At 43.8% G+C, this 16,212-nt stretch overlaps 1 protein-coding gene and 1 long non-coding RNA gene across 2 annotated transcripts; one reads left to right on the top strand and one right to left on the bottom strand.

The window, feature by feature from the left end:
- The first annotated feature begins 1,691 nt into the window (after positions 1 to 1,691).
- On the top strand, positions 1,692 to 4,912 carry LOC133914964 (outer envelope pore protein 24, chloroplastic-like). The gene is made up of 3 exons (XM_062357935.1): positions 1,692 to 2,018; positions 2,095 to 2,481; positions 4,698 to 4,912. Exons 1-3 carry the CDS (start codon positions 1,818 to 1,820, stop codon positions 4,776 to 4,778), a joined length of 669 nt encoding a protein of 222 aa, XP_062213919.1. The 5' UTR covers positions 1,692 to 1,817; the 3' UTR covers positions 4,779 to 4,912.
- A 5,215-nt stretch (positions 4,913 to 10,127) lies between these two features.
- On the bottom strand, positions 10,128 to 11,744 carry LOC133914048 (uncharacterized). The gene is made up of 5 exons (XR_009909162.1): positions 11,675 to 11,744; positions 11,368 to 11,587; positions 11,213 to 11,294; positions 10,642 to 10,718; positions 10,128 to 10,260 (listed from the first exon to the last, which is right to left on the bottom strand). It is a non-coding gene; the product is annotated as an uncharacterized LOC133914048 (long non-coding RNA).
- Between the last annotated feature and the right edge of the window lie 4,468 nt (positions 11,745 to 16,212).

Raw genomic sequence — 16,212 nt, 5'->3', positions numbered from 1 at the left:
TATTTTCGAATTTGAGTATAGGTATACCGTACTATCAAGAGGGATGCATATAGATAGATTAAAGATGTCTCAGTGCTCAAAGTACCCATTTAAACCAAAGAAGAGAGACACAAATCACCCCACGAGCACTGGAAAGTTCTAAGTCTTAGTTTGTACCCGGATACTCCGGATTCTGATGTGTCAGCCGGAGTCTCCGAATCCAGCTTCGGCAGTGGGGGTTCAGTTAGGGCTTTTATGTTTTACCCGGAGTCTCTGTGTTGACTCGGATATTCCAGATTCTAGTGTGTTAGCCGGAGTCTTTGAGTCTAGCTCCGACAGTGGAGAGTTCGGTTAGGGCTTTTATGTTTTACCCGGAGTCTCCAGGTTGACTCTGATACTCCGGGATTTATCAGTCATCCGAACCCTCCGAGTTGGGTTCCGGACAAGGCTCCCGGTTATGCGTTAAAGTGCCAACCTAGAGTCTCCAGGTTGAATCCGGATACTCCGGGTAAGTAAAAAATACTGTAATGACTAGTTTTTTTGGGTATAAATACCCCATCTCTCTCTCCATTTAAGTGTTGTTGTTGCTGAACCAACTAGAGATAAACACATTCATAGCCATTCAATAGCCCTCTTGACTCCCCTAGTGCATCACATCTTACAAGATTTTAAAAGTTAGGTTAGGAAAGTGAGATTGAGTGCTAATGAGTATAAATCCATCTTTTGAGTACATGAGTTCGTCATCAAACCGTCGATTCACGTTCACTACTCTTAGAGCTTGGAGCTCCTAGACGGCTAGGCGTGACTCAGAGAGCACCTAAGCTTGTGGAGTGTCTCGAAAAGTTTGTGAATGTCATTCTCGCCTCCGCAAGGGAAGAGAAAGCTTTGAGTAAGTCTAAGCTCGATCTTCGTGGTCTCTTAGTGAGGATAAGGGTTGAAAGATATCCGACTTTTTGTGAGCACCTCAACGGAGACGTATGATTGTTTGATCCAAATTTCAATAAACAAATTCTTATCTCATGTACCTTCTTACATACTTTCTCGTTCTAGTTGATCTTTGGGAAAAGTTATTCGATCTATATGTTTACAAGTTTGTAGCTGTAGGTGATTGGTGAAAATATCCTTAAACTTCCTTTGAAACCTGTGGTAATTCTTAGATTCAACTAGATTTGCTTATGTGTTCTTAGTTTTCGACTTTCTGTTCCATCCAGACTGTTCGAGTTAAGCTCGGATCCTTTGAATCTCGGAGTCTCTGGATTGACATGGAGTATCAGAATCTTTAATCTGCTGTGAAGTTTTAATTTTTAAGAAACAACTATTCACCCCATCTCTCTTTTAGACGACATCACGTGTATTCAGAAACCTATATCTATTAAAATTATTCATATCAATTTCTGATCTAGAAACTAATACTGTTTGTATAGGGAGACCAAAGAGGGGTCCAACATGAATCGTGTAGTTAAACTTTGCTTGTGTTTATAATTTGTCCTGCTTTCGCGTTAAATTCTGTTTGCATCATATGTGCAATTGCAGTAAGAAAATGGCGAGGCTGTCCTAGACAGACGCAACCTGGAACTAGAACATGCAAGTTGTCCATAAATTTTAGGCCTATGCTGTCCTAGCACAGAAATGGGCCTCCATGGGCTTGATTGACGGAGCCCAGTTTCCGAGGCGTGGGTAGGTAGGAGCAGCCTTGGACGACAAGGGAAGGATCGGCGGCGATTGGAGTAGAGGTGGAGGAGGAGAAGAAGATAGGGGTCGGGTACAAAAACCAAGAGGGCGGCGGCGGCAGGCGCAGACTCCTAGGAAAGACAAGAGACAAGGCGGCGCGCGGCGAGATGAAGGCGACGTTGACGGGTCGCTTCGTGGGCGACAAGGCGACGGCCGCCACCACCCTCGTCGTCCCCGCCGCCGGCGACCTCCGCCTCAAGGCCTCCGCCACCGAAGCCACCTTCTCCAACGGACCCTCCCTCCTCGGCCTCACCCTCACCCTCGAGAAGCCCGGCTCCTTCCTCATCGACCTCAAGCCACACAACCGAGTAAGTTCTCCCTCCTGCTCGCTCGTCTCCTTCCTCCACCTACCAACCTCACCAATCGATTGGGCGGGTGCTGCAGGATGTGCGCTTCCAGTTCATGAATTCGGCGCTCGTGCTCGACAAGCGCGTCAGCCTCACCTACACGCACTCCACCAGCCTCGCCCCCGCCGCCGCGCCGCCCTCCCGCACCGCGCTCGACTGCACCGTCACCTTCGATCCGGCCAACAAGGTCAACTTCTCCCACGCGCTCGGCTCCGGCGGATGCCGCGTTAAGTACACCTATGCGCACGGGACCGACCGCCTCACCACCATCGAGCCCCTCTTCGACGCCAATAAGAACGCCTGGGAGTTCGCCGTCACCAGAAAGTTCCAGGGTGGGGACGCTGTCAAGGGCACCTACCACGCGTCCACTAAGCTGCTCGGCCTGGAGTGGAGCAGGGACTCCAAGGCCGGCGGCTCCTTCAAGGTTTCTGCGTGTGCTTCCACTCTGTTATTACTGTTTGGTTATACTTCTTTATGCTTGATCGTCTGTGCTCCACTTAGGATTCTGAATCGTAGTAATTCAGAAATGATGAACTTTTATCGAATAGAACTAGTCTTCTTGTCTAGGACAATAACAAAATGTATGCTACAAACATGTTCTATTGTACCGGTGGTTGTTGCTTTCCACTCGAGGACACACAACCGTGCAAGGACAACCCTGGGGAGGGTGAAAATTGAAATGGGATATGCACGGCCCATTTGCACATGTATGCACATTTGTTGTGCGGGGGTGGGTGGTGGGTAGATGTGGTTGGAACTTGGAACGGAACCTCTTCATTATTGCTAAAAATGGACATGCCTTAGACCCCTTGGTAGCTTCTCACTGCTGAGGTCACTTGCAATTGCAGTTAAAAGAAATTTCCTGTTTCTTTTGTTGGAATGTAATTCTTGATTTCATGCAGTCCTACCGTCAATAATATTCCATATGCACCACTTTTCTGTAGAACATCTTACAAAGGAAGTAATCCCGTTTTTGGTTGCTTGAGGTGAAAGAAGGTTCCGTGTGAACTACAGATTGTTCTGTTGGTAGGGGAGAGCGGATATGTTGGTGTCTGGCTGGGTAAAAATAGAGTAGTGATGGAAAGATAGTGGTGACATTTTTGTGCCCCTATAGAGGGTTTTTGGATTATTTGGATTGTGGGAAATCTCAGGGTTTAGTTCAAATTTGGACCAGATCCTAAGGATTTGAATCAAAATGACCCTATGCAAATATGACCTACATGGTTCATTGATCCCAAGGTAGTCCAAGCAACATTATTAGACCTGCATTTCCTTAAATTCGGTTTCTTTTGTCTTTCTGAGCTCACCCTACAAAATGAGGCAAAGAACATGGGGAGAGCTTAATCTGTCAAGAAATCTGGTACCAGTCCCTGAAACACCTCTAAGAAATTCATTCAAAAGAATGATGAAGTTAACACGATACAAAGTTTGTTATTAATTTGGGAAATGGCAACGGTTGGCGAGGATCCCATCTGAGTTGTATGATAGATCCCTAAGGTTTTGATAATTCCAAGATTGGGTGTAATGGTTGCGCTTCTCAAACATGGGTAAAAACTAACTTTAGGTGAAGAGCCTGTTGTATGGGGGAAAGTGAGTCATTCAGTCAAAAGATAAGGTTATGTCCTCCAGGCATTTTGGTGGTCCAGCTCATAAATTACTATACTGCCCAAGTTTGATGAGGTAGCCAGGGTATCATGCATGTTCAACTGAGCTAAAAAAAACCTCAGGAAAGAAAAAAATAGCAAATGTCCCAAGTTTGTCTCTCATAAATAGATAGAATGCAAAGTTTGTGAAGAGCTTAACAAATCTGGTAGTTGGTATGAGAGGCTTACGTTTTAGAATTTCAAGATACTCTGCAGTTCCAAGGTTGCTATTTGCTTGAGTAGAAAAGAAAGCTTGGAGTAGAGAGGACACAAGGTACTGTGGTATATATATTTGTAATTTTGTGGTTGGGTGCATAAATTTGTTACTAGATCTTTTCAATTACGGATGTATTTTAACTAATAGATCTAACGGCAACTGTTTGTCAGGGAGAAATCAATCAATTTGTAATTTCTTGTTTTAGATGGTTTAGATTTGTAAATAAATAAACATTTGTAGTGAAGATGTTAATTATCCCTTTAGACAGGGATTTGACCAAATCCCTTGGATTGGAAGGGAAATTAATTAATTTCCCCTCTCGATCCAAGGGGACTGAACCTCCAAATATGAGTATGTGTGCTATAATGAGTGGCTGCGTGCATATTGTATTTTGCAATTCTGCTATGCTACTGAAGCACTGGTGGTGAATATATTTTTAGACCAAAGGCTTGGCCCTGCTTTATTCAAAGCAATTCACAGGAGTTACTAGTTTACAGTAATTGTTGACAACTCAAAAGATCACCAGGCAGCAAAATATTTCATGAAAATAGCCCTGTCAACTAAAGTTTAAGGAAAGCACTGGTGGTGAAGATGATCAAATATTCTGCTGGATATTTCTTGTTTTGCCTGTCAGCGGTCATCATTTAATGAAGGTGACAGTGTTTCTTATGTTGTGGTTAACGAGTGCATTATCTTCACTTTAGACGTTTGTTTGCCTGTACCATTTGTAAAAATCTGTTGGCATTTTTCGATCCTGATTCTCATGCTTCCTTTCTCCAGGTTGCAACATCGTTTGATTTGTCTGATCAAAGCAAAGTACCGAAGCTAATAGCGGAGAGCACTTGGAATTATGAAATTTGATGTGATTACCTCGGGCAGCCGGCAGCTCCTTCCTAAAATTGTAGCACCCTTCTCATACTGCTTATTGTATCTCGTACTATGGAGCTATTCTTTTTGGGTGCGCCATGATGATTTATATTCGGTTCTGTTGTTCATTTTTGCCTGTCATACGATGAGAGTTTAGTTTTCACTGGCGACCAATGCAATGACTTTGGAGTTTGGAAATGAGTTCGCAACTACTTGCCCTAGCATCGACTAATGAATGGCGATACGGGTCGAGTCCAGCTCAGAAAAAAGAAAGTATATTCTGATGGTAATTAGGCCATCTCTAGCAGCTACCTCAAATTTTCATCCTCAAAAATACTATTACAGCATATCCTATCACTATTACAGCATCTCTCAATCCCTCTATCTTCAGTAGCTACTCTAAATCTCATCCACTATCTTCTCTCCCCTATATTAAATTGATTTTTTCCCAACCGTCATAACCGACGCAGGAGCAAAGGTTTTGTGCAGGATCCTGTTGCAGCGCCTATCGAAAAATACGGACACAATATATTTCTAAGAAATAAAATTTCTTAGAAATTTTATTTGCGGACGATATTGTTGCATTAAATATTTGAGTGATTTTTTATGGTCTGTGCACCTGTAAGGACGCACTCGAAAATTTTGGTTTGAAACGTACCGAAGGATGATATGGGAGCCATGCAATGTACCGTGTACATTAGAAGGGCCGAATCACCTCTGCGGGTGATTGACCAGGTCTGGCTTGGAGCGGAAGGAACTGGGCACCATCATGTGTAAGAAGTACGAGTGGCTTGCCGCCGAAGCCTCACGGGGACTGGCTTCCAGGGGAAGGAACGGGGTTGGCTTCCGTCACAAGGCTCATGATATCCCTATATATATGAGGCTATGGTACTCATAATTCCCAAGCCATGAAAAAATGGACCGTCGCGAAGCATGAAAGGAGACTGTGAGGGAGTTGTGTTTTGGCAATGACTCTTTCGATGAGGAAGATAATTTGTTCCTAGCCACTGTGAGCGAGTTGCACCAGGCGGAGGCATCACAGCGGGGACCGTGGGGTGGTTCATTGCCAGGCCGATGGCGTATCGAGCGGAACCGGCTGGAGGGGCATCATAGGTTGTTTAATGACTACTTCGCCGATCACCCGGTGTACCCAGATTACATCTTCCGTCGCAGGTAATGTTACGAAAATGTACTATCTTATCGCAGTTGTACGATGAAATGGCTTATGCTCGTCGGTCCTGCAGGTTTAGGATGAAACGGGACCTATACCTCAAGATTGTACAGGCAGTTGCGGACCATGACCCGTGGTTCCAACAGAGGAGGAATGCTGCTGGCGAGCTCGGCCTGTCGGCGTTGCAGAAAGTCACTGCGGCGTTTCGTATGCTCGCGTACGATGCTCCCGCCGATTCTCTCGATGAGTGCCTCCGCCTAGGGGAGTCCACTATAATTGAGAGTATGAGACGGTTTGTATGAGCCGTGGTCGGGGTATTCGGGGACGAGTACCTCCGTGCTCCAAATGAGGAGGATACGGTGCGCTTGATTACTATGAACGAGCGAAGAGGGTTCCCCGGGATGCTCAGAAGCATAGATTGTATGCATTGGAGGTGGAAGAACTGTCCGACAGCGTGGTCTGGTTCCTTCTCGGGCCACGTGAACTCACCGACAATTATCCTAGAGGCCGTGGCGTCACAGGACTTGTGGATTTGGCATGCGTTCTTCGGCATGCCTGGTTCGCTAAACGACATCAACGTTCTTCACCGCTCCCATCTTCTCGACAATCTTGCCACTGGAGTGGCCCCCCAGGTCCAATATTCCATTAACGGACATGACTACACCATGGGGTACTACCTTGCAGATGGTATCTATCCGGAATGGGCCACCTTCGTGAAGCCTATTCCTTGTCCAGTTGGGAGGAAGCGCCAGCACTTCGTCGTTCAGCAGGCGGCGTTAAGGAAGGATGTGGAACGTGCCTTTGGGGTCCTCCAAGTCAGGTTCCCCATAGTGAGGGGGGGCTACGAGGATATGGGACGAGGAAATACTGCACAATATCATGACCGCCTACATTATCATGCATAACATGATAATCGAAGATGAGAGACCCGATGGGGATGTCGAACACGTGTACGACGGTTCAGGTGTTCCTGTTGAGGCATCACGCAACCTAACACCCACACTTGAAGCATTTGCACACTGGTATGGGATGATAACTAGCAGGCATGGGCACCACCAACTGCGTGACGATCTTGTCGAGCATCTGTGGCAGTTCCACGGAGTAGAGTAGTGTGTATTATGTCCAATAATGTGTAATATGTAATCAAGCGCAGTACGTATTATGTTCAATAAATTGTCCCGTTTCCTTAGTAAACTGGAGGATGTTAGGAATCACTTCAATGAAATTTCATGCACAATACATAAGTACACAGTACTTCCCTCTAGTATATGTCCCATTATCACTAATGTTCCCCCTTATTTTACATGAAGATTCTACAACATACCCCTAATGTCACATTATCCATATAGTAACTCAACCTACGTTTCAGTAACTACTCCATACAGATTTCAAAACCTTCACCTCAAAACTAACACAAACCAACCACATCAGTGCCAGCACTTGCACTCAAACTTCAATTATCACTTCAATGAAGTTTCATGCACAATACATAAGTACACAGTACTTCCCTCTAGTATATGTCTCATTATCACTAATGTTCCACCTTATTTTACATGAAGATTCTACAACATACCCCTAATGTCACATTATCCATATAATAACTCAACCTACATTTCAGTAACTACTCCATACAGATTTCAAAACCTTCACCTCTAAACAAACACATACCAACCACATCAGTGTCAGCACTTGCACTCAAACTACAATTGTCATATGCAGGTTTCTTCATCATTGGCACATAAAGCAATTCTGAACTCACTATGATCACTATTACATATCACATGACTAAATTTGCAGTAGCCTTAACCCAGTTGTTCCCTGCTCCATTGTGTTCTCAACATCCCAGCATTCCATTAACAGTAAGATCATTTGGTTCAAAGGTACCCTGTGTACAGCCACCAGAACAGCAAAACCATTTCACACTTTCCTACAAATTCTAATCCTTCAGAGGAACAAACATCCTATCACATCCCATTTCGAAGCTAAAGCACAGCAAAAAATGAAAGCAGGTGTGTACTGAAATTATGCATAGTAGGAGTACTTCAACTACCAGACAAGGTGTTCATGTATTTCAATTCTTTCTGTACAGGACCTGCTACGAAGAAATGGATTGGGCCGGATTAACCAGACAACTACCCTCTATTCCTTGGTAATCCAGCTGATTGCCAAACCATTTCACACTGTGAGGTAAATTCTAATCCTTCAGACGAACAAACATCCTATCACAGCCACAGAACAACACGCCATTTCAACCTAAATCCTTCTAATCTGAAAGAGAACTCCAGTTCAGATCACGCAGTAATCAAATTGAGCTCATTCGCTCCTTAACCTACAATCCGACCATTTTGCTCCCCAAATCACTGCAACTACGCATCATTGCCTGCCATATCCAAATGCTATGTGTGCCACACCCTCAGATCCGTGAGGAAAACAAAAATCGCTGGCACAATCGCACCCAACACCCTGCAAATCGCTTCATACAATGGCCGAACCTTCCCTACACCACCTACATCGATCAATCCCCATCAGTGGCGATGCCAACCCCCTGCACCACCACCCATCCTCGCCGCGTATCCATGAATCGAGGAGCGGAGGACTTACCACAGGCTTCGGGTCGACCTCCGTGTTCCTTGGGCGCCGGCGGCCGAGCTAACCGAAGGTGGGGAACCCGCCGGATCCGCGTCGTCTTCCGCCTCACCGGAGGCGCGTCGCTTGCGCTGGCCCCCCGACGTCCCCGCCTCGCCGCCGCACCCTCTCGCCACCTCCACTTTCGAGTCTCCGCGGGACCAACGGCCTGGACTCGCTTCCCCTCGCGCACAGGGTTGCGGCGCCCGCATCGCCCCGCAAATTTGCCGACGGGCCTTCGCTCTCCGCTTCCCTGTGCCACGCGATACGGTAGCCGCTGGAGAGCGTTACGGCCGGCTTCGGGCGAAATATCGAGCGCTACAGTCGTTTACGGAGCGGATAAGGACTCCGCTGGAGTTGGTCTTAGCTTGAGAAGAAGGATAATCAGTTACAAATCTGTACATCACAGTTGAGGGCCTGTGCTGAAATCAACAAGCGAGGGTATCTAAACTCTTGAGCTCGATCGGTAGCTGATCGATCAGCCTGAGCCGTCTGTTCACCAGCAAGGAGGCGCGGATCCTGATGCTGGGGCAAGACCACCATCCTCTGTTCGCATGGCATCGCATCTCATATTGACGCTTGATCCATCGATATGCTTGTGTAGGAAAGGAATATATGGCGAGTGGTCATGGTTATAGAAAACCTGGAAAGTCCAAAAAGGGAACGGAAAATGGATGGTGATACTACACCAACTCACTCGTCAGCTTGGCAGTTGACTTGCTTCAGGGGCACTGTATCATTTTACCTGCATGCTGTACATGCAGCATGGTTGGCCTGCCTCCAATTTCCATCTCAAGTTAATTATTATTACTACTAGTTACGTGCGTTACGTGCCCGTGCGTTGCAAGTGGAGCCGAATATTTTCACACTATAATATACGTTGCGGTAATTAAATAGGCAATGACGAGCGGATACCGGTGTCCAGGCTGGGGAAAAACAGCGCGACCTCACGTGGCTGCTTGACTCCTGCGCCTGCCGGGAGGCCGACGATGATCCCTTCCTAGACATTGGCATCCCAGACACATCAGAGGACATGCGACGACTCACAACGGGAAAGGATGAGAGGGGGAGCGAATAGGGCAGCGGGCAGGGAGGAGGACGAGAGAAGGATCGATCCTGTGAGCCCACCTGTCAACGTGTTAGGGGGATGGGCGAACAAAGGGACGGGCAGACGAATTAAGGGACAGGCTAACGATGCATAAATTAGGGATTTTTTAAGTATGGGAGAAGAGGAGAAATGGAGGAACAAAAAGTGATTTGAGTAAATGAAAACCTGCAACCGATCACCCATAGTTATAAGGAGCCCCAACCCTGCTCTTATCCTACATCCAAAATAAATCTGGGTAAACACACCTTACCATAAATCAAGGAAAGAGGGTGTTCCTGCCAGCAATTTCCGTTTCACTTGCTGAAAGATACATGGAAGCCTTGCGGTTTCGGTTCAGGTCGTGGATGCTTTCATCAGTGGCTGGTCGCCAGGGCGGTCACCAACAGGCCCAAGACGAAGAACTGTTGGGCACTTGCCTGCGTTCAGCAAATTAAGATATCTGAAAGCAGTTCGACTCCCGTATAGTTTTGGAACGTGAAATAAATGTGGAAGTAAAAACATAGGGAGAACCAACTGAAGTGCACCTGGTATTTGACATCATACTTCACAGGATCCTTCAGGAAGTACTGGAACTACACCAGATAATTAGGGAGCATCAGAATGCAGACAACAAAAGTGGAGCTGCTAATTTAAGCAGGCAAAATTTTCTCTTCCAAGGTTTGCAGTTTATTTTCATGTTTTGGTCATGAAGAGGGTGTGTATGAAATGTTCTTATCAGTAATGTCTAATACAGTGCTGCAATGGAGCTATGTAATACTATGCTCTGGTCTCTGGAGATGAACAAAAGCACTAAAGTGCAGTTTTGGTAGCCCTTACAAATAAAGCCATTGTTCAGAAGCTAAAGCGATTTGAGTTTCCAAACATGTGTTGAGATAAACAGATTTTGAACCACGAAAAACATATGGAAAGCCCCTCAAAGAAAGAGCAAGGGAGTATCTAGAACGGTCAGCTACCTGAAAGACCACCTGAGGAATTGTTAGTCCAAGCAGCGCCAGGGCATAATACAGCTTACCAGTGCTCAGTAGGTAGCCTGAAAAAGTGACAAATGGAACTTTTATGTTAGAATAAATTCCTACAGAAATTCAGCATATATGGTAAATCAAACATAATTTGCCGTTTCCCCTATTTTCTACTGGTAGAATATGGCAACATGTTGAAACACTCCATTCCAGTAAAGACTCGAAGAGAGTATAGCTATAACTCTGTTGAACTTCATGCATAGTTTGCTGACATGTGAAATTTTCGGAAGTTAAGGTGAACAAAATTTTCACTAAGCAAATCCTGTGTTCAAAGCAACTGCCCTCTAAAGTTCCTTTAAAGGTTTCATTGATAGATGGGAATATAAAATATGATGCAGTATCATGACAAATGCAAGGGATTATGGTTCTCTAAACAGCAGCATGAAGCCATGTACCACATGACAACGTGAATGTGTTATGAACATGAAACTAATACAGTAAGCCTTGAAGGTAAATTATATGAAAAGAAAAGGAGAAAGCAACAGATAAATAAATTCTTTAGTACCTGCAACAGATAACTGAGTGATGTCAATTGCTCCAACGCATATCCATTTTGCAGTTTCCATCCCAAAAGCAACAGGAAGTGACTACAGAAAAAAATGTAAACTGGTATGGAGAAGTACTTTGACGATAAACTTTTTATGGAAAAAGGAGAATAACCTGAAGCCCCAGAGTTCTATCCCCTTTGATGCTTTTAAAATCATTCACAATAGCAAACCCTAGCTGCAAAATCAAGAAAACAGTCGATCATCATGACAGATATGAATGATCAAAGAAAAGTGAATATAAAATGGAGAAGAAATATCCCAGCTATGCTGTACAAAGTAGTCAGGACAACAATATCAGGAGTAAGAGTTCCAAATAAGTCTGGCCAGCCCACCTGCAAAAATATTTATAGCTGTTGGCAACATCGAAGCAAACACTATTTGCTCAATATGAAGAGAACATCAATAATGTTTCATCATACCAGGGCAAGCTAATGTAACTCGCACCCAAAGTGAAGTTCCCAATCCATGCATTCTGCTTGAGCTGAAATTTATGATGAAGTTTTATGAGTATCTTTCAATTTGCTGAGAATTCTTTTTTTTAAGAAAAGAGAGAATCAAATTGTATAAAGAAGAAATACTCAAGTATCTTGAGAGGTGGTGCTGAATATATGTAAGAAAGTAAGGAGTCATCCACAGCAAGATAAAAAATAATAGAAAAATGTGAGAACATATGTCATGGCCGCCGAGCCGGGTCAGGCCCCCATGCCGGGGAGGGGTGCACCTGCTGAGCTGCAGCTGGGGCGGGGTGCCAGTACGGGCCATGGCGGAACGTGTCGAGCCGGGGAGGGCCGCACTGGGGAGGGGAATGGGTGACTCGCCAACTGTCGAAGGAAACACCGCTTCACCAAAGGCGAACGTGTCGTCGAGACCCGGGCCGACGGAGTCGAGATCCAGAGGATCCATTTCGGTGGCGGTAGCGGCTAGGGTTTAGCGATAGAGGAGCAGTGAAGAGAGAGGGGCGTGGTGCGGTCTGGTTGCTAGGGGGAGGGGATGGTTGGACCGGTGGAGGGGAGCGGGAGGTATGCGTTCGATCGGCGGGCGATCTGACGGCGAGCGTGCATCCATTCGTCCGAGGTTGGCTGACGATACTTCGATTTGGTATTTTTATAAGTATAAAATAGGAGAGATTTGAGTCGTCAGACATACTGAATTGATTTCACAATTGGACGGGCTTATTCGATCGATTGTCTTGTCTGATCCAGAACTCAGAAGCGACGGAATCCGCTGCGGTTGCAAGATAATAGTACTATTATTCTGATCTTTGAGCAGGGGGCAAGTCAAATCGGAGAAAAGTGTAGCTGCAGACACCGGCAGGAGGAAGGAATAGATTAATTAATGATGCAGAGTCAGACGTACAGTTACGATGGAATGATGCTATTTGGAACCCATTGGACGAAAAGATGAATGGCGCTGCATGGATTGCCGTACGTTAGGCGACAGCACTGCAAGCATCATACAGGAATAGGATCATATCGGATCGTAGCGACTAGCTCGGCAGATCATCAAAAGATCGATAGCTCTCGTTACGGATCGAAGAATATATAGAGAGAGGAGCGAATGCGCCGCATGCATGGTAATCTCTAATCTGATAGCCAATCATCCAGCACTCTTATTGCTCAATAATGTACCCCAAAAGATGGTGGAATCTATATATGGCCGCCCCTTTCAACAAAGCACTAACGCATTCTTCCTTCCTTATCAATCGAATTTTCCTTTTGGTGCATGACATCCAACAATGCAAGTAATACCACTTTGACTACCATGCAGTTGCGATGCTGACGTACGGTGGGAATAGATCCACAGGCAGCTCAGCCATGTACGTCAAAGTTGTTTGTCGAATGTCAGTATATATATATAGTACTAAAAGAGGTCAGTGGACCTGATGGAGCGTTCTAGTAGTGAGGGGCCGGATTTACGTACAGCAGGCGGCAGCTAGCTTAGAATCTCAAAAGTGTTTTGATATCAAGTTTCTTATAGGTGATTTTAGAACTGTTTATAATATATTTATATATAGATGAATTTTTAGATAACTATTTGTGAAGAGTAAGAGCTATAGATGAGTTTTGTTTGAACCCGTTTATGTTTATTGTCATAAACAAATTTTTTGTAAAAACCGTCTGTGTCTTCCATTCCCTCCTATAACAAATTGGCTTACAGAGAGAAAAGTTCACATAGATACACACTTTATGATTCTCAAATAAAACACATTGATATATTGTTTAGAACACGATCACAATTGTTTATAACATCGATCATATATTGTTCAACACACAAAACACGTATTATATATATATCACAAAGTTAAGAACATCACACAGATGCAAATCGCACATTGTTCAGAACACATATACCTAGCTAGCTATACACCATTGGTCGATCGACGCCGTATTCCAAAAGGATAAATGATTGAAATTATAGCGATGCCATCTTCTAAAAGGACGCAAAGCGATCAACAAACTTGGGTCGATCGACGCCGTCTTTCAAAAAGATGAGATGATAGACATCATCTCAGTATCTTGCGTTTCAGTACAATATTAACTCAAGAATCATCTTTAATTAGCAACTCGCAGTCATCCAGATCTTAATGTACCTTGATGATCTCACGCATTAGCTAGAACCAAATTACATTGCTGCCAAACCACCCGCCATGGTTCAACAAGAAATGGGCATTCAAGTATGTCTTGCAGTTGACGAAAATTTCTCCATTCTAACAAACATCAATAGAGAAATTTTTATCCGGTAGAATCGAATGGAGAACACGTTTGACAGCAAACACAGAGTCAACAGAGGGGGCCTTCACAGCAGTGAAGAAGACAAAATCCACCAGGCCGAAGTCGACGCTAAGCAACCATGCTGTCAAAGCCATCATAGAGATAACCTCATCCTGACACCTTCTAATTATCGTGAATTGCATCATTACAGATCTACAAGGGAAATAAGGTTATGCCATCAGTTGCATAGATCGAAGTAATGAAAACCTAACAAACTCTAACTAAATCGTGAAGGGGTCCATATGATACTCACCTCGGTACAGGGATTCGGGCCCCGCCGACATCTCGCTTCTCCGATGCTGATGGTGAGTGAGAACGCAAAATGCTCATCACTTCTCAGTGTAGTTTAACACTTTGATATGACGAGTGAGGAAGAAGAACACTCCTCATCGCTTTATATTAAGGCGAGACGAGGGGTTGTGTATGTGAAAAGCCAAAAGAGCCTTGCGAGATGAGCGATTTGTGTGTGGTAGATGCTAAAAGAGCCGGGGGAGATGGACGGTCAAATTTTAAGATATTCAAGGGTCTTTATATACAGATAGCTATTTATAAAATCCGTCTGTATCTACTGAATAGACACAGACATATCTTATAAGAAACCGTTTGTGACAATATCACAGACGGATTTTTCTAAAAAAAATTGTCTGTATCTATATGATAGAAACAGATAGATTTATAAAATCTGTCTATGAATTCGTTCACACCTAGACGTCAATCTTGTTACAAATACACCTTTCTTAGCAACCGTTTGAGGATATTTTATCGATGACGGCTCCTAAGAAACTGTCTGTGACATACTGTTTGCTTTCAATATTTCTATGGTAGTGTGTTAACCATTTTTTGCTAGATGGGACGGAACCTATGTACATGTCATGGCCGATGCCAAATTTCACTGCTACAGAATATCATATATCTGATAGAATATTGCAGGAAAAATAGAGAAAAAAGCAATTGAGGTTAGGAGAATGCAGTGAAAAGCCTGTCCATGCCTTTTATGTAATCGACTAGGCAAACAAGGAGCGCCATGTGGTTCACAATGGAAAAAGGAGGATAGTTGGAGTTGAGAACGTCATGGATGAGGATGACTATGACAAATTTGATGAGGTGCCTCCTGTTGCAATGGAGGCATCACTAACCAATGAATCCACCTATTTGTGCTTTGATTATACTGAAGGGCTAGTTTTTGAAGGAGATCGATAAGTCACATGATGTAATAATCACCATTGTAATAATAAATCATTTTTAAACTTATCCATGTATTGCCACCTATGACTTTGATTGTAATATATAAGTTTTAGACTTTATTTATGTATGTTGACTTATGAAGTAGTGTATGCTATCTGTTTTATGTCTCAATTCTGTTTTATGTTCGAATTTTGTGATTTCTAACATCCCGGTCAGTTTCTAGTCATTAGCCAAGTGTGATTTCAAATATTCCAGTTGGTTTCTAGTTGTCAGCCGAGCACGATTTCAATGATCACAGTTGGTTCTAGTTGTCAGCCGACTATAATTTCTAAGATCATAGTCGGTTCCTAGTTGTGAGGTGATGAAACCCTAGCTATTTCCTCCCCTCTCCCACTCGACGCAATGTATGGATTTTAGCATGGATGATGGATGGATGGATGGATGAATGGAGAAACTTAGCACTCAATTTTAATAGATGAATTTCAATTTTAGTTAGATTTTCAGTTTGAATTTGAGTTAGCAATGTTTAATTGTCTAGTGTGACCGTTGTGGCAATTGGCATATGAGTTAGCAGTGCATTTGCGAAATTTCAGTTAGAATTAGATTGTATGGCTTGTTAGAATTAGATCAAATTTCTGATATGAAGGCATTAGCCTCTGCCTACTTATTGATGATAGAATAGTTAGGTATTTTTGGTTAGCAACCAATTAGAAATTTCAGTATATTTGAATCATAGTTTAATGGAACTTTAGTTTGACAAATTCTCATTTAGAATTTTTTTAACAAATGGACCTTATTTCAGTCAGATGGATCCCCAACAATCTGCTTCATCATCCTCCGAAGAGCAATCTATATACATATGCTTTTCTGTACTCTGGATGTACAACTGAGGAAAACTAGTCTGTTTGTGGCTTGATCTATAGCTGATCCCGCTATAAATAAAGCATATACTAGTTTCTAAGATGTATATACTATTTTTTAATGTATATATTTCTTTAAAA

The sequence above is a fragment of the Phragmites australis genome, chromosome 4 (assembly GCF_958298935.1).
Source record: "Phragmites australis chromosome 4, lpPhrAust1.1, whole genome shotgun sequence".
Classification (NCBI taxonomy): domain Eukaryota; kingdom Viridiplantae; phylum Streptophyta; class Magnoliopsida; order Poales; family Poaceae; genus Phragmites; species Phragmites australis.
This window is presented reverse-complemented; position numbering and strand designations above follow the sequence as displayed.

Excerpts from the sequence above, each read along its gene's own strand:
- LOC133914964 (XM_062357935.1), top strand. The coding sequence starts at position 1,818 with ATGAAGGCGACGTTGACGGGTCGCTTCGTGGGCGACAAGGCGACGGCC. Across the intron at positions 2,019-2,094 it reads ACCTCAAGCCACACAACCGA|GATGTGCGCTTCCAGTTCAT; the intron begins GTAAGTTCTCCC and ends CGGGTGCTGCAG. Across the intron at positions 2,482-4,697 it reads AGGCCGGCGGCTCCTTCAAG|GTTGCAACATCGTTTGATTT; the intron begins GTTTCTGCGTGT and ends TCCTTTCTCCAG.